The following is a 24841-nucleotide window of genomic DNA, read 5'->3' as shown; positions in this document are numbered from 1 at the left end:
TTAAGGCACTATATTAGCATTATTTTAATTTTGTGTAAGTTGGTTTTAGATATTCTGAGCTTGATTTTCCTATGGAACATTCAACTGCAGAGGCCAAGTTGCTAGATATACAAGGCTGAGGCTTGGTGGGGTGTAACGGAATGTAGGTAGAGATTTAACAACCAGCACATTATGAGCAGGAATTAAAACCAAGCAGACAGATATCTCCTGGAAAAGAGAAGTTATACCTCAATAAGATCAGTCTTCCTTCACTCTTTTAAGCGTCCGATGGGGATGAGACACCCAGAAAAAATCTGAACTGTGTAGGCTCATGGCATGCCAGATAGTAGAAAGCTTTTAAAAATGAGTGATCGACACTATTAAGAGGAAAGAAAATATACAATGATCCTTGAGATAATATCCATTGGTTTTAGCAATTAGATATCAGGGAGAGAAATTTCAGTAAAGGTAGAAGCCAGATCACAAGTGGATGACACACAATTGAGGTTGAGGAAGTTTAGATGATGAGGGTCGATTATACTTTTAACAATTATGGACAACAAATGAATTGGACAATACCAACATATATTTGGGAGAAAGATTTTTTTTTTTTCAGACTGGGAAAATCTACAGTATATTTACATATCAAGTGTTAAGATTTTCTAGAAGATACTAAAGATACCTAAGAAAAAGGAGATACTTCGTAAAAAGAAGACCCACAGGATATTGAAGGGAATGGAGCCCAAAGCCATTGGGTTGGCCTTAAAAGAAACAAGGACACCTCATCCACAAAGACGAGATAAAATAATTTAAAAATAAGTGGAAAAGTAGACGAAATGTAAATAGTGGCAAAAAACTGATTCATTTCAAGTCTTATAGTTTCAATTTTGAAGGAGACAATGGCATCTGCTGAGAACAAGGAGACAGGACCCTTGTCCAGAGAAAGGGCCTTAAGGGGAGCTGTGAATGTTCAGCAGGGCTTTAGAAGGTCATGGGCAAGGGTGGTAGCCAAGGACAAATAAATGACTCATCACTAGAGGCCTGGTTAGAATTATTCGTGGGAGCATCAATCTGTATTCTATTTGTTTCCAGCAATGCTCAGCCACGCTATAGGAATGGAAAACAAAAGTGCTATACCAATGCCAAGCTGCTAGACGAGAGCTAGGCAAGGTAGAAGAGGATGGAAAGGAGGTTCAAATGATTGACAATGGGGTTCAATGCTGGGCAGGGAAGGGTCAGAAAATCTGATAGATTTGACTAAATCAGGAGAAAAGAGACATACTGGAAGATCTGAATGTCTGAAATTAAAAAGCAGTTTTACTGCAAGTGAGATAAGACAAAATTCCAGCATTTAGGATTCCCGAGATGGAATATTTTTAAGGACAAGAAGCTGTGATCCTGGGAATGGAGGGATGATGTTCAGCAGTAGGGTTAAGGAGGTTCAACAAGTTAGGGCGGCTAGGTTTCAGATGGCGAGATTACAACCTCCCCAAATTATGGCAAGAGAGAAATTACAGGAGTGAGAAAAGAAAGGGCAGCAGGTAGTGTAACCAGACTGTATGAATTTTATAGGAGGATGCATTTTTACTAATGAGTGGAGATGGTCGTGTGTATCCAAGATAATGCCAGTTTTTCCCTCTCGGCTTCCTGAAGTATGAGATTTCAAAGAGTAAGTAGTACTGTGCCCTACTGACAGCGAAAAGGAAAACTCCTCCCCTAAAGGAGAGGCAGGTTTCAGTTAAAGCAATGGATGAATCCAGTTAAGACAATGCTTTGATGGAAAAGAGCATCTTGCTAAAGATTGTGGACATAGCAAAGATTATTGATGGTGACATGAAGTTTCCAGAGGACTCAGCAGAAAAATGTTGAATCAAGGTAATGGCAGATATATCCAGCGAATGAGGAACAGAACAGAAATCAGAGGGTTAGAATTAACATTGGCGGCTGACAGGGTAGTGGTAATGGATCTACCTTGCACTTGGTGATGAATAACTATAGGGTTGAATTTCAGGGCCTGTTTAGAAGTAGATGGCCTCCAATATCTTAACTCTGGCACAGTGAGGGTTCCAGAAAATATCTTGTTCAATCTCACGGAAATTATAATGGCCATGAGGTTCGAGAAGAGGCAAAAGAGCTCTTTTCTCAGGAGAGGCTGCCTCCCACCTCACAGACCAGTGATTTCTCCACGGTAGTTTCCCCCCTTCCAGTTACTGAAACTATTTCATTTAAGCGATGCCAAAAAGCATCCTCCCATGAAATAAATAGCTCCAGATATCATAAAAAAAATATGGTGAGAGGATACAAAAGTCTGGAGAATATATTAACATATCATGCAGTTGTGGACGGTTGTTAGAAAGTAAGTTTGGATTTGAGCTTCCTAGAAGACAAAGGAAAGAGGGAAAATGTAAACATTCACAAGGCCCAAGAAAAACACCATGGAATCAGTTAGAGTCCCAGGAACTTTTCTTACTCTAAGATGGTGAGAAATTTCAACAGTGAGTCTGCAGGACATTGTGATACAGTAAACAAAACCCACCAGAGTGTCCCTAAGACACTGAAAATTTTGCGGCTGTTTATTAAAATACTCTTCGGGGCGCCTGGGTGGCGCAGTCGGTTAAGCGTCCGACTTCAGCCAGGTCACGATCTCGCGGTCCGTGAGTTCGAGCCCCGCGTCAGGCTCTGGGCTGATGGCTCGGAGCCTGGAGCCTGTTTCCGATTCTGTGTCTCCCTCTCTCTCTGCCCCTCCCCCGTTCATGCTCTGTCTCTCTCTGTCCCAAAAATAAATAAAAAATGTTGAAAAAAAAAAATTTAAAAAAATAAAATAAAATAAAATAAAATAAAATAAAATACTCTTCAACACAGGATAATGGCAAAATCCTGATGTACAATCCTGTGAAAAATTTTGAGGTGTCAAGGTCAAGTGCATAGCTCTCTGGAATAACCCAAAGGATATATTTAAAACTATCGGAAGGAAGAGCTTACCATCCAGTTTTTCGGGTAATCTAACATAAATACTATTTTCTTCAGATAATTTAAGAAATGAGAATTTTAAAGAAGCATTTCAAGTTGTAACCTCTAGTAAGAACACAGGGTGTGGAGGTAGCATGATATAAGAAAGTCCACCTATGGAATTTAAGAAACGTAACTAAAGCACATGCACAGAGAGTCATTGCATGACTGTGGCAAAGAGAGCCGAGGATCCCAGTCTTCCTCAGCAAGCATGTCTGGGTTTTCTCCAACAGCTGAGTCACAGAGGCCCTGCACAATGTGTTTGGACAAATTTCACAACAGTCGTTACCCTCCGTGTTCACAGAAAAAAAAAATCTGTTGTATAATATTTCAGATTCAGGCCAACTGAATTCTGGAGGAGATCTGCAAAGACACTGTATTTCATCTTTGGACATCCTTTCTTGGAAAGCCCAAGTGCCTCCCAAGGCCCAATCCTAGGCAAGGCCCGAAGACTATACCATCAAGGTACAGAATGCAAGATACACATCTTTGATTCTCCATAGCAGTGGAAAATGCTTTTCTATTTCTCTGATACCCAAGTTAAGCTCCTTGAAGCTCAGATTATTTATTGCATTACTTTTGTAACCTTCCTCCCCAAGGAACATGTAATCTGTACACAGTTGGCATCAAATATTACTGGATGGCAGATTTCTTTTTAAAATGGTAAAATTAGATAATACATCTCATCTAAATTCATGGAATTTTCTCCCCTAATAATAGAGCCATGTGATAGCTTAAAAAACACATGCTTTATCATCACTCAGTAGTAGTTTATTCACTAGAACATTTTGCATTCTTCTGAAATTCAACGTATTTCATCACATCTCCTATTTGTTTATTTTCCTTCTCAAAAGGCCTTGTTACAAATCCAATGCATTTAACCACCAAACTCTGCCCATAACAGTACCTAGACAAGAGCATACATTTTAAGTTGTAATTGTGGGTGCTGCTGACCTGTCAATCTCAAATATATTTATAAGCTGCACACACAAAAATGAAATGAACACAGTGTATTCAGATTAACCAGCTCTGACTATACATTTTAAGAAAATCACTGGGTGTGCCTAGCATCCAATGCTAACAATTTGTTACGCATCATAGTGTTACAGCTTTCTAAGTGGTAAGTAACTGTTTAAAAATTCCAAAGCATTCTTAAAATGTTTCACTTAAACATTTCTGCAATAAAATCTTATTGAACTGTTGCTTTCATTAATTTTCTACAGACTAGAGAGCAAGGAATTCAAGTTCGATTTTTTTTTCTTTTAACTTTGCCTACTACCAGCAAATAAACTGTGCCTCTTTTTTAAATAAACCCCTGGCCTTGAGTTTTGGCCCCTTAATAGTAGCCTACATGGTTGACTACCCTTGGTGTTAAATTTTCTTAAATTGTATTTCTGTCAGTGTATCATTTTTTTAAGCAATGGACCCTATAATAGCAAGCACTGGTCTGTCAAGAGTGCATTTTAACAGCACGACACAAGTATTTTTCACTACAGGAGACAAACAATGATATGTATTACATGCAGTAAACACTGCTTTTGGTACACAGGGTTCTCTTAGCATTTATCTGTCTAAAATCTCACTGTGTGCTGAATAGGGGAGTGCGGGGGGAGAGGGGATGAACCCAGCCTCATATTAATATTGCCGGTGGCTACAGTACAGCATTAGAACGAGCCCACTGCCTTGCCACATTTCTCATGAAAGAAAACCTTGATTTCATATTAAAAGAACAAAGCAAGGCATATTAACTCATGCTTACAGAGTCCTCCTCTTTCAAACAACTATTACATCTTTCTTTTACAACTCTTTCCCCACGTATCCAGACTCCCCCCCACTTAGTCAGAAGTATCACTACCAAACAACTTTCAAAGGAGCTTAAAAAGCTTTTAAGAAATAACAGTGCTCTCCAAAATGGGGGTGCAGAAAGCCCAGGGATGCTTAAACAATGATCAGCATTTCGGTTTCTATTTATTGTATGTATATCTTACCCTTTAAAATAGTTTTTCTACTTTAAAAAATGTGCAATGGAGTATTTAAGATTTATAAATATATATTTAAATTAAAGGCTTATACTTAAACTTCTTTAGGAATAAAGGGACATAATCAAAATGTTTAGGGAACACTGTGAAAAAGAACATCAGAAAGAAGATACTGGCATTCAATTGTCCTTGCCACCTGAGGAAAAAGATGCAAAAATCAAGACTATGAAGGAAACCTGGGTGGCTCAGTTGGTTAAGCATCGGACTTCAGCTCAGGTCATGATCTCCTGGTTTGTGAGTTTGAGCCCTGCATCAGACTCTCTGCTGTCAGCATGAGCCCACTTCAGAGCCTCTGTCTCCTTCTCTCTCTGCCCCTCCCCCCTCCTAAAAATAAATACACATTAAAAAAAATTTTTTTAAAGACTACAAAGGAAACTTAAAGCAAGCTGAAATTTTATATATAATTCTTCCCTATGAGATATTAAATAAAATGCTTTACAAGGGCCACAGAATTTTCACAGGCTAAAATGTGGAGTGTGGGCATAGAAGATATTTCAGAAGGCTTTGTTAATCTTAATTTAACAAATTCTAATAATGTCCACCATGGAATATTTTTTCCTATATGGCTTTCAGGTGCATATGGGATTTAGGTATTTCTTCAACTATCTCCTTTGTAAATGAAAACTTGGTAAAAGATCTTATAATAGTAGTCACTTTTCATATTCTTGATTATTAATCATTCTTAAACAACATATCTCAATCTATTCCTTTAACCTTCTCCTTATGTTTAATTTTCCAACTATCTTATCTTCATAACTCAGTGCCATTCTTTTTTTCTTTATAACAACAGAAACTCACACTGGAGGATCCATCAGTGTGTTCAAATCTTTCCCTATGGTATTTCATTGACACCTGACAATTCTATGTCAGGGACAATTGTCCCTGACAATTCTATGAATGGGTCTCTTACTCCTAGTTACAACTGAATAAACTGAGGCTTGGAGAGGCTGAGTAACTTGCCTAGGAATATACAGCTGGGATGTAGCAGGAACAGGGTGGATTTCAAATCTGGACTCATCACCATTATACTACTTGACATGCCTCTAAAACTCTAAGGATTAGATCTGGCCTCACTTAGCTTGGGAGATGCTTAGGGAATTAACAAGAACTAGTGTGGCTTTTATATTTTTATAAAGCGATACAGAAGGTAAAAACCAGCAGATGAATGCATCCTAATAGGAATATATCACTGATTTGCTATTAGTGATAGTTGGTGAGGAAGGGGCAATACCCAATGTGGTAGAACAATAAGAAATAAGAAATACACAGTAAAATGATTTCAAATACACTGTCTGTGTTAAAATGAATGTAGGATAAGCTTGTGACTAGAATCACTGTAAAAAACTGAGTTGTGTTGAAATGAAAGTCTCTGTTTATCCTCCAGTGGATAAATCCTCCAAGGAAAATAAACAAAATATTTTTTTCAACTTAAAATCTATAACTTTTTCTCAAGTCAGTGTAGAAACCGATCATTAATCAAGAACACAAGTCATTTAACAACTTTAGCCAAATGAGCAAGTGATCTCTATTGCAAAGGATTGTTAGTTTAATAACTACTATTAACAGCATTATTTAAATACCAAGCAAACTGTGAGGTCAAGATCAAGCAACTTTTCTTAAAATCAAGCTCAAATTGATGCACTTTGGTAGGTGAGAATCACAAAATGATTAGGAAAACAGGTCTTTAACTCAACCAGGACAAGATGGCAGTTACTACAGATGCCCCATCTGCCCCCCCCCCCCAAGAAAAAGGAGGGCTGCTAGAAATTGTAACAAAAAGTAGCACTAAGGATGTATAAGGTGATGGTAGGACTTAAGACCTGTAAAGCCAGATGGGACTAGAGCATACTATGCAAAGCAAAATAAGTCAATCAGAGGAAAGACAAATATATGCTTTCACTCATATGTGAAATTTAAGAAACAAAACAGATGTACATCGGGGAAGGGAAGGAAAAATAAGATACAAACAGACATGGAGACAAACCATAAGAGACTTAAATATAGAGAACTGAGGGTTGGTGGAGGGGAGGTGGGGGGGGATGGGCTAAATGTGTCTGATGGGCATTAAGGAGGGTGCTTGCTGGGATGAGCACTGGGTGTTGTAGGTACGTGATGAATCACTAAATTCTCCTGAAACTATCATGATACTGTATGTTAACTAACTTGAATCTAAATGTAAAAAAATCTAAATCTAAATATTAAAAAAAAATGTCAAAGTTTAAAACCAAAAAAAGAAAAAAGAAAATTAAAAAAAGACTTGTAAAGCCACTTGGCCACCACCTTCTCTCGCTTTCTGAAAAGTACATTTTAGATTTTGTGAGGAAGCATAGATGGCTTGGCCACTGTTTTGAAAGCTCACCCATTCATGCTGTACCTCTTTGTAAGTAAGATTCAAGGCACATTAGCACAGCTTCTAGGCCAATACCCAGGCTGCATCCCAGCCCATTTTGTAAATGTAAATACAGGCTGAAGTACTTCGATTTGTATTTAAAGTTTAAAGCTATTTTTTTCATTTTTAAAAGCAAAGCCGGTTTGTACATACAAATCCCACTCTCACAAATAGAAATGCATATTAATCTTTTAGTTTTGAAGATTAATCCTTAGCTCTTCTTGATGTGAAACTACAATTAGTGAACTGGGGTTAGTTTACAAATGTGAAACAGGAGTATAAACAGAGCGGTTAGGTAACATTTGCCCCATCTCATCAAGAATTAAATTAAGTAAGTTATTTTATTTTTTTAAAGTTTTTATTTATTTATTTTGAGAGAGAGAGAGAGAGAGAGAGAGAGAGACAGAGGGAGAGAGCACATGCGTGTGAGAGCAGGGGAGGGGCAGAGAGAGAGAGGGAGAGAGAGAATCCCAAGCAAGCTCCACACTGTCAGCACAGAGCCCAACACAGGGCTGGATCCCATGTACTGTGAGATCATGACCTGAGCCAAAATCAAGAGTCACATGCTTAACTGACTGAGCCACCAGGGAGCCCCAAATAAGTTGTTTTAAATAACAATATGGTTTTGATGCATTTTCTTTCAATGCTGAATTTGGAAACATTTATGATAATTACAGTAAATATGTTATTTTAAATATTTTATACTAGAAAAAATTTAATAAGACTTGGCTTGACTTTAAAAATAATGTGGGGCGCCTGGGTGGCGCAGTCGGTTAAGCGTCCGACTTCAGCCAGGTCACGATCTCGCGGTCTGTGAGTTCGAGCCCCGCGTCGGGCTCTGAGCTGATGGCTCGGAGCCTGGAGCCTGTTTCCGATTCTGTGTCTCCCTCTCTCTCTGCCCCTCCCCCGTTCATGCTCTGTCTCTCTCTGTCCCAAAAATAAATTAAAAAAACGTTGAAAAAAAAAATTAAAAAAAAAAAAAAAAAAGAAAAAAAATCACCCTTTGGAGAGCTGTTGAAAACTCCCCATCTTTGAAATTTTTATTACCCCAGGATTCAAAAAATATCAATTATGCTGTGATTAGGACAGAGCTTAACAACATCTTGGGCCACGGTGCTATAGTCACACATGCAGAGTCAGCAGCCCTAGCTCATCAATATGGGCATCCCTTTGTATTTCACCTTGAAATACTACAATGTAGAAGTTGTCTCGATGGGTTCTGTAATCCCAAATGGAACTCAGCCTGTAACAGCCTATCTGAATAAGCTTCCTAGCAGTTCTCACACAAGAGTAATATCACTTCCTTAAGGAACATTTAGAAAAGTAAAGGGGCATTCTTGGTTGTAAGAGCAACAGGGAATACCATGGGGCAACATAATGGTTGCTTCTAATCCTTGTCTCTTCTGCTTTTATTCATTCCAACTACACTAACATCCTTGATGTTCCTCAAACACATCAAAAAAGCTTCCATTGCAAGGACACTGTATGGGCTGATCCCTATGCTTGGAATGTCCGTCCTCTCCAATCCCAAGGCAAGCTCCTTCACCTTCACCTTCACCTTTTTAGGTCTTTGCTCAAGCCACCATCTCAACAAGGCTGTCCCTGTCTAGCCTATTTAATTTTTCAAATCCTTTCCTCCTTCCTCCCTCCTTGCCTCCCTCTTCCTCCTCCTCTCCTTCTCCCTCTCTCTCTCATACTCAAACACACACAATACAAATTCTGCAAACTTCTTATACTGCTCCATTTTTCTGTAGTGTTCATCATCTCCGAAAGTACTCGATGTTTATTCTGTCAATTATCTGCTTCCCCTAACTAGAATATAAACTCTACGAGGGGCGGTAGTTCTGTTTTATGCAGTGCAGTATTCTACAGCTCTGTTCAGTACCTAAAGTATAATAGAGAACAATGTTGAATGAGAAAATGGGGACCAATGATGCTAAGCATTTTACAAGGAGTGTCAGCTGCAGCTCTGATAACTGTACCGATATCTGTGATAAGAGATGAAAACATTGCAACTTGCATGGAAGTTACAAAGTTAACTCTATCTTACTCTGCATCCAAAATATAACTTCAAAGGTCAAAGCTCAGCTTCTGTTATAGGACCATTGGCTATCAAAAGGATTTTTGCAGAGTCCACTTTTTACATATTATTTATAACCTCTCTTTCTCAAAAGTGTTTCTATTCTCTTCTGAGTATACCTCTTCTCATTCTCTGTATTGCCTCCTTAAGAAATAACAGGCAGGCTAAAACTCTATATGTTTTACTTAGTTATTTAACAACAAATAGTGATTATACCAGTTGTAGAAATTTTGAAAAATAATTTGCCCTTAAGTTCTTCCCTAATTTCTGATTCCTTTTTATTTACATAGTAAAATATTAATAACTTTGTTTATATATTACATAATATCAATTAGAAATACAATATTCCACATTCATTATTTATAGGAATGAAGCATTAGCACTCAAATATTTGTTAAGTAACTAAATGGTTTCATTTTTTAACTGTTAGAGAGATAGCAAAGCATGTAATAATAAATATAACCTCTATTAACTACCCACTCAGCAAGGATGTGCTGTAGAAAGAAGGATTCTTATAGCTCAGAAACTTTACAAAAATTTTTTCTAATAAATAGCCCCAGAAAATAATACTAGTTTATAAGTTTTAACACAATTGAATAACTTCTGATTTCTTTGTATCTCCCAAAGCACAAATGATCTCTCCGTGGATATTCACATGCCATACTTACAGGCTTTAAAACTATGTTCACAGTATAGCTGGACTTCTTACCTGTAAAATACAAATAAACCTGCCCACTAAAACTGATACTCATATTTTTTGTTAAAAGTTAAGACTGCTTTTTCCATGTCTCTGATCCCTCCCCCATTTATCCAAACAAACAGGCAACTAATCACTGATCTCACCCAGTCTAATATAAAGCTATTCATCAGAATACGTTTTCATTGAGTAGTTCATCAGTACAAAAGAAGCATCATGCTTAATGCCATAGGTAGTTGAAAGTGTAACAGCCCTGAGCCTGCTTATTTGGGGAAAATGTGAGCCATCTATCAAGGGATATTACTTAAGATATTTTGAAATGTTGTAACAACAAGAGAACAAAATAATTTCAAAACCAGTATGCACATCTGTTAGAACTGTTATAATAAAAACATGGCATTGTTCTAAAAGTTTTAGGAAATGAGAATAAACTAGCAAGTCTAAAATTTTCTTTTTCCTCATGAAGTTGGCTGTTGGGATCCCACATCATAAATGAGTTGGGAGTTTATTTTTTCTCAGTGGTATTTAGATTACTATACAATGTTAGCACATTTTATGAAGTTCCTTTCCCCTTTACTAGTCTTTGTCATATTTGATATTTATGTTTATTAAAACTGATTTTCTGTTTTTATTAGTAGGATGGATTTAATGTAGATGATGCTTTACTGCATTAGTAATAACAATTTTACTTAAATATGGCTTTGTTGTGCTCCTCTGCAAATAATCTTTGAATTCCTGAGTCTTTTATTTTCCCTGTAGCCCAGTTGGAGAGTTCTTAATATTAAATTGAATCATAACAACACATGCTGGTTAGAGTCTAACTTAATACACGCAGCTTAATGTTAATTTTCCAACTTCAAATCAGGGATCTGACTATTCCAAGCTGATTATTTATCTCAAGTGTGATTTTGTTTTAAACTAGTAAAGTCCACAGCTAGAGATTTTTGCATCACAAAATCTAGCACTATGAAAGAAAACAAAATTCAGCAAAAGACTTGGAATCTTTACATAACTACAAAAATCTTATTGAGAAGAAAAAGATCTATCAAGATGTTTCAGTAATATAGGGAGAAAGCAAAAAGGAAGAGGTGATGCACAAATGACTGATGTGGGCAGGTTGTGAATACAGTAAATATGCTTGATGAATATAATAAAAGGGTAAGCTTACGTCCTAAATCCTTTAGAGGAAAGTTATCCATTAATATCAATAATAAGGGGCAAAAAGTCTTAATAGGCAAAAGAAATTGCTTTAAAGTCAACAATAAAAATCTAAATGCCACACTTTTTGCTTGACAACGTAAGCTTCTGCTTCAAAATACATTTCTTGGGGCGCCTGGGTGGCGCAGTCGGTTGAGCGTCCGACTTCAGCCAGGTCACGATCTCGCGGTCCGTGAGTTCGAGCCCCGCGTCAGGCTCTGGGCTGATGGCTCGGAGCCTGGAGCCTGTTTCCGATTCTGTGTCTCCCTCTCTCTCTGCCCCTCCCCCGTTCATGCTCTGTCTCTCTCTGTCCCAAAAATAAATTAAAAACGTTGAAAAAAAAAATTTAAAAAAAAAAAAAAACAAAATACATTTCTTATAAATGCCTTGAGAAGGGAAATATATAGTTAATCATTAAAAAAATATGGTATGATGGTGGAAACAGACACAGAACAGACAGTGTCAAACTCCATCGGCACTGAGAAAAACAGAATTAGGTGACAAAAATCACAAGGGAATATACTTAGGCATTCTATAGTATCATAAAACTTGTCTTTCTTTTTAGAATGGTGAACACCCTGTAAGAATAAGTCAGTGTTATAGTTACAAATACTAAGAAATTAGCTGGCATCGAGTATCTAATTTTACAAATTTTAATGCCTGTCAAGCTATGGTGATCTGGTGAAAGTTGATTATGAAAAGTTAATGCTCGTTCTAAGGCCAGTGCTCATTCTAAGGCCAATGCTCGTTCTAAGGCCAATGCTCGTTCTAAGGCCAGTGCTCCTTCTAAGGCCAATGCTCGTTCTAAGGCCAGTGCTCGTTCTAAGGCCAATGCTCGTTCTAAGGCCAGTGCTCGTTCTAAGGCCATATAGATTCTACCGTGTGCATGCGTGGGATGCGTATACATACTCACACCCCTTTAACGCTTCGCAAGGGGTAATTCCATGTATCAGTAGGAGTAATCGCTTATATAAGCCAATAAAAAATTAAAACGAAAGAAAAATGCCTTTTTGAAGAAACACAGTTAATGCAAATGTCGTTTAAAAAATAGCTGGCCAACTGAACAGAAAGAATACAGCTGTTTTTATTTTTACTTTCCGTGTTTTCAAGATCTCGTCCTACCTTAACGATTATTATACGGATTAAGGTGAGAAACGTTGGCTAATTTTTTTTTGAAGACAGGATGAGGTGCCCGCATAAAACTTTTGAATAATAGAAGAAATTCTCCTAAGAACCAGAACCAGAAAATGTTTCCAAACCATATGCAAAAGTAAGATTTCAATGCTTCACAGTGTAATGAAGGAAAGTATAATGGCTGCTTGAGGTTCGTGCAATTCTTTTAGGTTATATAATTTTTCTGTGAGGCAAAAAACTGAACTACATAATACATTTCTGCAGTGCATATAGGCGTCAAAACCATTTACCAAATTACTACTTTCAGCATATTTTTCAAATGAGATTCCTTAATAAATTATGTGTATACAGTCAAAACACAACATTAACATTTATTATTAGTCACTTAATGGAAGTTAATGGTGAGTTTATAAATGAAATGCTGGCTTACTTTGATATACACTAAGAGCAACCCAAAATAGAGGTTCTTTCCCAGAGTTCTGTGTATTTATAAAGTGCAAAATAAGCAATTTTAGCAATTCTCAAATGTAGTTCTTCCAGATGCATTTAATCCTAAACATACTTGTAGAAACAGAATATTTTTCTGCTAAGTCAGGTATGTCTAACTTATCCATCTTATGGGTAAGAACTATCCTGACTGAAGTATTCCATGCTTTATAAAAAGATTTTAAAAAAACAATAAAAATATAAAAACAGTGTGAAGTATTTTCAAATTTTCAATATTCTTGAGGGAGGTATCTTGAGGGAGGTATTTTCAGTGAAAATATGTCGTCTATAAAACAAGACAAAACAAAAGCCACAACACTAAAATAATTCATTATGTTAAATACCCCACAGAAAATGGATGCATTACAGGGCAAGGACAGAAAGATGTCGTAGATAAATTTACAAATGACAAATTCTATATATATGTGAAATATTTTTAACACAGATTGCTACAGAGTTGTTGCTCAGAAAATCCACCAATTTTTCCAAAAATGAGGGGCACTCTCTCAAAATATTGTAGCAAATAAAATGATCACTCCTGATTTGTACTGGTCCTTGAATGGTATAGAGTGTAAAATGTTTGAAATAAAATAAAATTCAATAATACCACTTCTTATAAATTACAACTTCTTATAAACTTGTAAATAAGGTAAGATCATTTACAAGAAATAAAACAATATTTTTTAACAGGGCATGGGGTCTAATAGACTCACATACTACAATATTTCATCATACTAAGATTATGTGAGACATTTAAATATCATAAAAATTACGATAATAATGAAGTGTTAAAAAACCGAAACGAAGCTTGTAGGAAAAAAGTTCATTTGGGAGGAGTTTCATTCCTTATAAAAGCTTAAATTTTCAGAATTTAAAACAATAAAAAGTGATTTTTCAAATAATAATAATGCACTGATTTCTGGGGAAGATATTTTCAACTGCCTAATATTAAAAAGAGGAAAATGAAGGGGGAAAAAAAAAAAGAATAAACACCTTATTCAACATTAAAAAAAATCTATGCAATGAACTGTCAGATAAAATCATATTAACACGTTCGTGTTTACTTTTAAGGTTGTAATTATGTACGCACTAATATAAATTAAACTTTATATAAAAATTTAGGGCACAGGATTTGATTAGTCTGAAATAAAGTTATAGCCAGATTAATACTCTATGTGGCATTTGGCATTTAAGTTTAAATTTCTATTTGCAAGTCGTTCTATTATTCTATTAAAGGATGTAAAATTATAGTCAGCATAACACCTTCAAATGCTTTTTGTTAATTGGCAGCTATAGTGGGACATGAAGCATCATTCTCTCCCAGCAGTTTCATTTTAAACACATTATTCCCAGATATAAAAATAGCAAATTACATTAAATTTTACAGAAGGCATTTTCAGCTTCTCATATAGGAAGAGCTATAAGCAGCTTCCATGGCATAACATCACAGCAAACAGCTTTGAATACATTCTCTGGTAAGACACCATTCAGACATACAAGATGCAGCCTACAGGGACTTGATGCTTAAAATATACAAGTAAGAAGTTTTAGGCTTAACAACAACAACAAAAAAAAACCAAGCAAAAATTTCCCAAAGTCTTGAGAGGCAAATTCTGATATTCTTTACTTCCTCCAAATTGAAAAGTAAAGTAGTTTGTTATTTCTCCTTGTTCTGACTTTGTAACACTTGCCACAAGATTTTAATTCTAAAACTCTGATTACACGCTCACTACTTTTTTTCATATTTTCCAAAATGAGACAAGGGTGATGGACAGCTTAGCAGTGACAAGAGTCCCATAAACATCATTACTAAAACGTTTCTGTTTTTATACAAGACTTATTAATCTACTTTGGGTATTCTGTTGGTTATGAGCTCTATCTAGTTCAAGGTATAAAGATGCTCCTCCATCTAATCTGTCATACATTTAATTTTAAAAATGAAAAAGTTATGAATGTGTCGGATACATTTTTTAACATCTAGATTTCTAGGTCTTGGCGTATAAATATTGATGGGCAGATTGACTTCATAGTTTAAGTCAGAACTCATGTTAATAGAGGAAGTTTTAAAAAGTCAATCCTTCTGTTCCTTTATCTAATGAGTTTCCAAAGGCAGAGAACAATCCTACAAACTGGCAAATTCTCTCTCATCAGATATGTACACTGTATATTCTACAGAGAAATAAAAGACATTATACCAGCCCCGTTATGGAAAATGAATTGTGGAGTTCTGAAACTCAGTATATAAATGGTGAGATCATATTTCTTTTTCTTAAAGCTAATTGTGCCACAAAGGAGAGAAAAATCTGAGAGAAATCGTATTTACCACAATAATAGTTTCTATAACTCTAAGAAAGTATCTTATGATTTAAATTCTTGTATTTATTATTCAAAGAACTTAAAAAAAACAAAGTAATGCAAATAAAATGTTGTAACTTCAAGATTCATTGTTAAGCATGACAAGTGTTTGATTTTTTTGTTTGTTTTCTTTTTTGGAAGAAGTTAATTAGGAAGTTAAATACAATTGGAAAAAATATTTCACTGTTCTCTAGAAATGAAAAAGTTATCTGACTCAAGATAATACCTACAATCAATAATTTACCAGTACAGACAAAATTATTTTCTTCTTTATCATTTTCCATATTCTTACTTAGATACCTACTGATTTAGAGAGAGAAATACAAACCTGTAAGTTATTTATGGCTTGTTTGGTGCCTCAAAGAAATCATATAATATCCAAACACCAAAAACAAAACAAAACAAAAACAAAAACAAAAAACCGAACCTAACCACTTTTGAATAGGATTTAAATGGTTAAGCTTTGTGCAAAATACAAAAGTAAATGTGAACTAAGGGAAATGAGAAAAATTGTTTTCAAAACTCGAGAAAACAGCCACAGAATACTACTTGCTCCCTGATCATTTAACAGGTTTTGTGTAATTAATAAACAGATAGTAACAATTTTAGGTACACCTTTATTTTTTCTTAGTTAATTTCATCTATTACCTAGAATTATGCCTCTCACACAGCAGGCATCCAATAAACATTTTTGAATGACTATACCATTCAAAGAAATTAATTTGTAAATAAAGTTTGCCTAATTGTATTTGTTTGTCTATGTGACAGATAGAATTAGACTATTTTAAATTTCTAGTAAGAGACATATGCTGCTGAACATGGACACGATGTCATGGAGATACATACTTCTTACATAAAACTATATACCACATCTGTGGCATAATCTATAACACATAACACAGTTTTACACACACACCAACTCCCCATTTCGCTTCTGCAAGTTTTAAGTATTGATGAAGTCTTGCCCAAGAAGTCACATTATATACAACAAACCTTCAGTTTAAATAAGGAATAAGCTTGCAGTTAACAACTTAGTTTGAAATGTTAACAATCCTTAGGCTGTTAACATAACAACTGGCTATTAATGTGGTAATGACCAACTTAAGAGGACATTATACTCTGAGAAATGAATATATTGGCAACCAGGACCAAGGTTTTTATTAGAAAGAGTATGATTTTTTTAACAAGTTACCAAACATGAAAAGTATGAGTCTACCAGAAATCAACTAAGTAATGTCACAAACAGCAACATCTATCTATCTTAGAGGAGGGTAAGCACTTTTGATATGAAAACTATTTTGATAAATCCCTTTAAACAAAACACTTACTTGAGACTATCAAACGGCAGTTAAACATTGTATTTTTATTAGCATAAGAATAACACAATCTAAGTTTCCTTCTCTGCTTGCTATTATATCAACAACTGTAAAACAGTTTAACTCAGGATACAGGTATTACATTGGCAAATTTTTAAGTTTTTAAAATCCAGCTATTTCAACATACTTTCTGTAAATCTTACTTAATTTTTATCTTTATTGCTTACTAGAACACCTTAACTTTGCGCAGACTTATATAAGCTCCTTGTTTTGGAACTGTTGTTACATAAATCCATTTGAGACACTGCAGTTGCAAACAAATGTAAAAGTAAAAAAAAAGAGTCAAAAAGCCATGACCATTGGTTAGTAAAGATAAAGCAAAACTAGGAAGCATTGTTAAATCACTGAAAGTAAAATGCGAATGCTTTATGTGGAAATGAGGCTCTAATTCACAATGAGCAGAGGAAAAAAAAATTATTTCAAAGAAGAAGTTCAAAGACTGAAGTTCTAAGAGAATTCATGGAATAAGTTAATTCTGATTAGTTGTGCCACCACAATAAGGGAAATCCTGGCTATGGAGTCACTTCTCATTGTTGGCACCTTGCACGTATTTTATGCGCTTGGAACACAGAGGGATAGTAACAAGTGGTCATAATTAGCCAGGAGGCTGTCAGCTGAGGCAATCCTAAGGTTGGGGGGTGGGGGGTAGAATCTGATAAATAGTGTTGGATTCACCCTTTTAAACGATCACTAATCAAATGATCTATTTTTATATACAAAGATTAACTGAAAATATAAAATAACTGAATTATATACTGAGAAGCACCAAATTCCCTAGAAAACACTTCCCAAAAATGACCAAGATGGTTAAGGAGTTACGGCTGATTGATAAATTTTGTGTCATAAAGGGAGAAAATTCAAAATAAATCGCTTAATGTCAGACTAGAAAAATGATTAATCGTATCAAATATGAAAACCCGAATGATGCCATATATCATTTCTCTAATTTGATAGCTCCTACTTTATTAATATATGTAATTTGCAGCTGAATCAAGTCACAAAGTTCCCTGTAAAGCAAAATAATTTTTCTTAAATACAAGTTCACGCATTGAGTGCTAAATGCTGGGAAACAAGTATAGTGGGCTTCATGGTTTTTTAAGCAAGAATATATGCATTGTCCTCAAACTGACCAGATGTTTAGAGTGGCTTTCATTTCCCCATAATGATGGAGATCTTTACTGTGTTAGTTTCCATAATGCTACTGGCAAGTCTGAAGCTGCTAATGCTCAGTGATGTCTTTGTGATGACCACTTGGAATGCCACTGAGGGTGGGGACACAGATTCACACTTGGGGAAAGTTGTCAAAACTGTATAACAAATATGCTAATAAATACCAGTTAATAATTTCAAACTGAACTTTCTCTGACAAACGAGACACAGGAAGATTGCTGAACAATTCTGTGTCAAGCTCAGCCTATCTTGTCGGTATGGTTTAATGAAACACTTATATGCTGATTTCTACCAACCACATCCTTGCCATGAACTGGTGCTTTTAATACGGGCGGTGGAATAACCAATCTCTAACTATGAGCATCCAGGCAGGCCAAATGGAATCACTTTCGATATCATATTTTACTGGCCATTACTCGAGTAAGAATTTGCATAATAGGCACCTGGCAACATTTTGAAGGCTGACAGGTCAATGTCTTTCAGGAATAGAAGCTGGTAGTAAGGAAATGAAACCAAAAAATACACTTACAAAAGTATTTTAAAAGGAATCCAGTCATCACTGGTGTGCAAGGGTAATTCCTACCTCAGATAGTCTCTGCGACAAAGGATAAGATTAGCTTTAGTGTACAGGGTGGAGCCCACCTCTCCCAAACGACAGTCACAGCAGGCACACTTCAGGCAATCTTCATGCCAGTATTTGTCCAGTGCCTTTAGAAGATACCGGTCCTTGATCTTTCGGTTGCAGCCAGCACAACCTTTCGGCTTGGTGTCTGGCTGGACTGAGAGCATTTGTATACCTAAAGGAAGACAAAAACAAAAAAGAGCGCTGGGACTGCAGGAAAGAATCAAAAGATGTCAAAAGACCTCCAACAAGTTTAATATTTAATATTGCTTTTCTCAAGGAGCGTTAGACTTTCCCTTTTGGGGCTATCCTGAAATCAAACTAAAATTTGGAAACAAAAGCCTCAAACATTATAAAGTCCTTATTAAATCATTTATCAAGTTGCACCTGGACAGTGGGGGTGGGGGTGGGATAATGCATTCGTGTTGTACATAGTATACATTGACATTGACATGATGTTGACATCATATACACAAAGTTAAGTAACATTAAATAATTTTAGAGTGTCCCCATTCTCTGCATAGTGCAGTTCCTTTGGGAAGAAAACGTGAGTAATAATCTCAAAGGAAGCTATTTAACAAAGTAGTCCATGCACCGCCTATAAGAGTCAAAAATGAGTTTTTCTTTATTGGTTAGAAATTCACTTGATTTGTGCTTGATGGTGGAAGGAGAGTGTACCCTAATGGGAAGACACTAACCTGACTTAGCAGTGGGGCTGTTTATAGTTAAACATAGAGTACAGTCACCCAGAAAGCTCCCCAATTCTACACTGTGTGTTTGCATCCAAATACTTCCTTCTGTGTTCTTGCTGTTTGAAATTGTTCCTTATGTTACAATTTTACAAATGAATCTATACTCACAAACATGAGTCAGTGCCTCTATAAATGGCAGATTACCTGACTGCATACTGTATGCTTTCATATAAAATGAAAGTACAGGATTGGTTTATTACCATAAACACACACTTATTAATTTCATAGGGGAAAGAAAAAACAACAGAAGGAAAAATCTAAATACATATAAATTACATAAACATATATACATAAATATATTATGTTATAGATAGGGCACCAGACATATATATAAAATTTATATACTTTAGAGATACATCTCCATCATCAATAAGGAGTCCAGCTGGGTTCTGTGGTTTTTATAACTTGACTGAAATGTTTTCAGTGAAAGGCTATTCCCCTTTGAGTTTCTTCTTTCCTAAGTGTCAAATACCCAGTTTAAAAAAAAAAAAAAGCTGGACCAACTATTCAGAGCTTCATATTTACCCAATAACTCATTCTAAGTACTACCAAATACTCGAGACATCATCGATTCCTAACTCCCTCGTTTTACAAATTGTGATACGGAGGCCTAAGAGAGTTTAAGGACTCGCTCGATGCTGAATGACAGGTAAGCACAAGACTTGGTGGTCTTCTAACAGTCCAGAGATCCCTACCATACTACTATAGCATGCTTCCTCTCCTGTACATAAAGTTTCAAACTCTACAAAACACCAAATGTAGATGCACTTGAAACAATTCCAAGAAAAGAAATGCCAAGCCATAATCTTGGAGTATTTCCCTACTCCAAAGTAGCTAAACCTTCTTCAGTTTCCTCTGAAGCCTCCTTATGAAGGCTTCACCTCCATTACCTTCACACTCTTTTTTCACTTTTAATCACATTGATAAGAGACATCAAGACACTGTACCCTCAGAGCTGAATAACTTTTCTAGGTACAAATAATGCATGGATTGCACATAATATTGTTTTGATGTTGAACTTCCATTACCAAATAAGTTCTCTGGTAGAGTGATGGACTAGGGTCTGGCAGGGAAGAAAGGGTGGATGTTCTTGCTGCATGATCTGCACAGTGTGGTGGTCAAAGCTGCAGACTAGCAGCTGGATTTGTACAGAAGAGCAGGTGGTATTCCTATAGCCTGCTTTCTATTCCCTTTCTTTGAAGGAGCTAAGGGTCTAGTGTAGATTAATCATAACCCTTGATAGCTCTGCTAAATCTCACTCTCTAGAACTTCTAACAAATGAAGTTTCTTTGATCAGAACTAGTTACCGTCTTCTAGCAAGGTTCCACAAGGAATAAATCCCATTAATTATGGTACAGAACATATCCAAGTGCCTCTTAACCATATACCTGGGGGGAGGGGGGAAATTTGGATTTACTAAATGACATTCTGTATTTCATTACTGAAAACATCGAGAGATGGCTGGCTATTCGAATTCACCAACTTATAAGGCTATTATTATTATTATTATTATTATTATTATTTTACGTCACAAAGCTAGAAAAAAAATTTAAATCCCTTTTAGTTGTAGCTAAGCTATATTTCCCTCAGTTGAGTTCCTACCATCAAGTGGAGAAGGACGGCTATCTTTATTCAAAATGCTTTGTAACCAGGACAGGGAATACCAACATTTGGCACAAGTAACACTACCCTGCTTGTCTTCACAAAATGTTTTTGTTGTGTTGACATTTTAATTTAGCACTCAGAGGCCAATTAATATTTGAAACTCTTACATTCTGTTTGGCCTTGGGCTTGAAGGAGTTTGATATTTTACCCTCCATCCTGGTACCTTCTTTTAGAGAACATCATCACCTTTCTCTTGAAAAGGAAATCTTTTCAATACTCTTCAAGTTAACAGTTGTAGAAAAAGAACTATTTAGTAGTCACCACGTTGCCATGTACCTAAAAGGCACAAAGCATCAGCAGCTCCCTTCCCCACCGTGCCCCTCACCATCCAGAAGAACACGACTGGGTAGAGTTATGCGTTCGGAAGCGGAGAAACATTTCACAAGTTGCTCATAGCACATCAGGACTCATAACTAGTTTTAGATTGGCATGTAAATTGTTCTGAGGGAAATTCTTATTGCCTCTGAGACCCTGCCATTCTGAGTTATTTGACAGTTTAAGGGAAATCATAATTAAAAAAAGACATAAATAATAGCCTGTGCAGTGTGGTGTGCAGAAATAAGTAGAACCATTTCATTTAAACTCTGGTGAGCTTTTAATTGCCTGGATTGCATTGTGAGGCGGCCTAACGGTTGATTGCCTCCATTATGTTCCCTTGTTCTGTGCCATTCATCCGCGCGGTCTCAGCTTCAGTAGTTAACACAACAAAGTAACCACAACTCCACAACACACAGGGGCTTAAAAAAAATCATCATAATCAAAGATGTGCAGCACTTAGACACAGTCTTTTATATTTTTGGACTAACTACACATAGTGAACGGAAAACATTTTGTCCCTGTCGGAAGATTCACAGAGAACAATTTGGGAGAAGGAACAGGAAGGGGGAATACATAAAGGGGGTTGGCAGAGATGAGGTGCCTCAGGAAGATGCTAAAATGGGAATGCAGGTTCCGCAGCTGGGAGCAGTGACACAGATTAAAAGAATTTGGCCAACATGGCCATTCGATTGCCAAGAGGTACCAAACAAAAGATTTTCTCTCCTCCTGCCCATCTTCATCCTCTCCCCAGCCCCCAGGCCCGATTGGAGAACTGGATTGGGCCTAAAAGCTTGTTTCTCTCTGTTCACTGGCCCAGAGCATCCCTACAGGCTGCAGCCCCCTAAGGGACAACAATGCAAATAGATGTCCCCAGATCTCAGGCGCTGGAGCTGCTTAACTCTGTTCTGCCCCTTCAACTCCCAACCCCCTCCCCATCCTTTCACCACCCCCTCCCCTTTTGGAGCAATGGAGCTGGGAACCAATTTGATTCCCTTTTTCTCCAATGCAGCTGCAAGGCTCAGAGATACTGACATTTTTCCACTCTTATCAGTTTAATTACAGTTACCATGGCAGCAAAGTGCTGGTGCTTGGCAAAGGCCAACAAGAGATTTGCAAGACTGAGTTCAATTTTGATGCAGCTCACATGCAAAAAAAAAAAATAATAATAATAATAAAATAATAATAAAAAAATAAGAAACATACATGCACTCTAACAAAGAATCCCTTATGGAGTTTATGCTCTAGCCTTTTGTGGTTGTGTCTTCGCAGCCACACAGGGATGATTTGCAAAGAATGTAGCAGTATTTGTTGCACCTAGCAAGATTAATTGGTTTAAGCAGCAGTCTTCCAAAGCAGTTACAACAATAATATTTCGGATCTTTAAAAAAAAAAAAAAGACACAAAAGCAGCGGAAGAGCAGGAAAGCTTTAGAGCAGTCAAGAGTGCCGAGCGCCGGCAAAGTGCATCTATGATAGATTGTAACCTTACCAAAACTTTTCTCCTTTTTCTGCATGAGTTGACTTAGGCGTGCCTGAGTTGCAGCAGCTTCGCATTGAGCACAGAGCCCAAGGTAGAAGTGGAAGGGGGTCTCCTGGATTTAGCTCAAGTGTGGACCTGGTGCGCAGCCTACACCGCCGAGGACCGACTATTGTGAAGCCACTTTGGGAGCGGGTCGGAGTGGCGGCAGGGGGTGGGGGAAGGGATGAGGGCGGCCAGACGAGACAGAGCGCACACACAGAGCCCCTCGCAGTGTGGCGGTGTGCAAAATGATGGCGAATGACAAAGCCACATGCTTCCCTAACTCTGCCCGTAATCCTAAAATCCCAGCGGCCCCTTTTAGCTTCGTGGTAACAAATGGATTTGATTAAACTGTCACATGCAGCGTTAGCATAGCATATCATGTTCAATATGAAAAAGATCATAAATCTGACTTGTATTTCATAACAGCAATCTGGGTAGCCCCCGTAAAAATGTGCTGCATCAGTTTGAATCTCCTCCTGTTAGGACATGGGCACCTCGTTCCAGGGACCCTGTCTCTCGTGGCCACTTCTCCCCACCGCGCCCCCCACCCCCAGCCCCCCTGCAAACAGTCACTTTTCCATCTTGCCGGAACCACCTTTTCTTATTACGGAAAAGTGGGGAGAGGCAGAAGTGTCCCCAAGAACCGCAAGACTGTGATTTCAACTCTCGGAGGGGGAGGGGGCTGTGAATCCCAGCAAGTACGCAGCAGGGGGTCTGGAGCCCACCTAGGACGGAATTCTCTTCCCCAGGGCCAGGCCGGAGCGAACCTCTCCAGATTCCAAACTCTCCCTGCCCCTCTTCCCGGGAGTAAGGGGTGTGGGAATGCTGCGGCTCATCCTGAACTTTGACTATTATCCACTCGAGTCGTACTTGAGACATTCCGCGCCGCAGCCGCTCTCCCCTCCTTCCCTCCACATCTTCCGCCTGCATCTATTTCATGTCTCATCATAAAAATAATGAAGCCTCACATGATTTAAACAAAACCGTCTCAGCAGAGCTGCAGCCCGAGCGAAAGTTGCAGTGCGGAGCTGGGCTGCAGCCCCAGTTTATGCCTCATTAGAAGAGGCTGGGGAAGAAAAAAAAAAAAAAAAAAAAAACCCACATCCGCACACGCACGCGCGCACCCGCAGACACACACACCACAAATAAGCCGACGCGTGTATACACAGTTGCTGCACTTACCTTCTCAATTAAGCGATACAGGGGGAGGCCGTTCAGAAAGCACAGTGGCTGCTTTGTAGTGCTTCTCCTTGGGAAAGGTCAAAAAGAAGCATTGTTTGAAAAAAAAAAAAAAGGAGGGGGGAGGGAGTCTCTATTTTTTAAGTTTAAAATAATGAGGTCCTCAAGGATCCGCCAAGTAATGGTGTTGACCGCATGTGAGCCACAGGTGTCCTCCTTTTAGGCAACTGCAGTCCAAGGCTGTCTCTCTCCGTCCTGGCTCAAGACAACTTACCCCAGCAGCACGCGAGGAGCCGAGCTGGAGGAAGCCCCGGCTCTCAGCTGCAAAATGCAATCCCTTCCCAGCCAGACATAATACAGCCGAAGAAAAGGTCACTCAGTTATTACTGAGCCGGCGGAGCCCAGGCAGCGCTTGTCAAGACCACAGAGAAGCAGCTCCCTTCCGATTTAAGACTATTTACCTCTCGCCCCCACCCCTCCCCTCTTCTCTCCTTTCCTTCTCTCCCTCCCTCGCTCGCTCGCTCGCTCTCGCTCTCGCTCTCGTGTGCCTGTTCTGCAGCTCAGTCAAGTACAGCCGCCCTCGGAAAGTGCAAAGCAGCCACGAGACAGATCGGGCTTTGTTGCTAATTTCCCAGGGTGAAAATTTACAAGCCTGCGAGTGCAGTCAGCACAGCCACATGCATATGCTACTCACAAACGCTGGGGACGACCCGCGCACAAAAAGTGACCTCTGCAGGAGTCGGCTGGGGAAGACCCTACCTTCTGGACCCGTCCAAAAGAAGTCCTGCGAAAGAGCCCTGGAGGAGAAGGATCGGATTCCTAAAACAACGAGGGCATTTTGGAATAGGTGCCCACATTTAAAGCAAACTGTCT

At 37.8% G+C, this 24841-nt stretch overlaps 1 protein-coding gene across 7 annotated transcripts in view; it reads right to left on the bottom strand.

The window, feature by feature from the left end:
• The window catches only part of LMO3 (LIM domain only 3), a 58209-nt gene that overhangs the window by 32190 nt on the left and 1178 nt on the right, over positions 1-24841 (bottom strand). For 2 of the 7 annotated variants that reach the window (XM_058743549.1, XM_058743556.1), the window contains exons 1-2: positions 22757-22909; positions 18495-18708 (exon numbers count right to left, since the gene is read on the bottom strand). In XM_058743549.1, the coding sequence (XP_058599532.1) occupies positions 18495-18708; positions 22757-22781 (239 nt within the window). In that variant the 5' untranslated portion in view covers positions 22782-22909. Of the gene's footprint in view, positions 1-18494; positions 18709-22756; positions 22910-23971; positions 24612-24727 lie in introns of those variants that run through there. The other 5 variants (XM_058743551.1, XM_058743553.1, XM_058743555.1 and 2 more) reach the window with 5 other exon arrangements.

The sequence above is a fragment of the Neofelis nebulosa genome, chromosome 8, assembly GCF_028018385.1.
Source record: "Neofelis nebulosa isolate mNeoNeb1 chromosome 8, mNeoNeb1.pri, whole genome shotgun sequence".
NCBI classification, from domain to species: domain Eukaryota; kingdom Metazoa; phylum Chordata; class Mammalia; order Carnivora; family Felidae; genus Neofelis; species Neofelis nebulosa.
The sequence above is the reverse complement of the archived record's forward strand: the minus strand, read 5'-3'. Positions and strand labels throughout refer to the sequence as shown.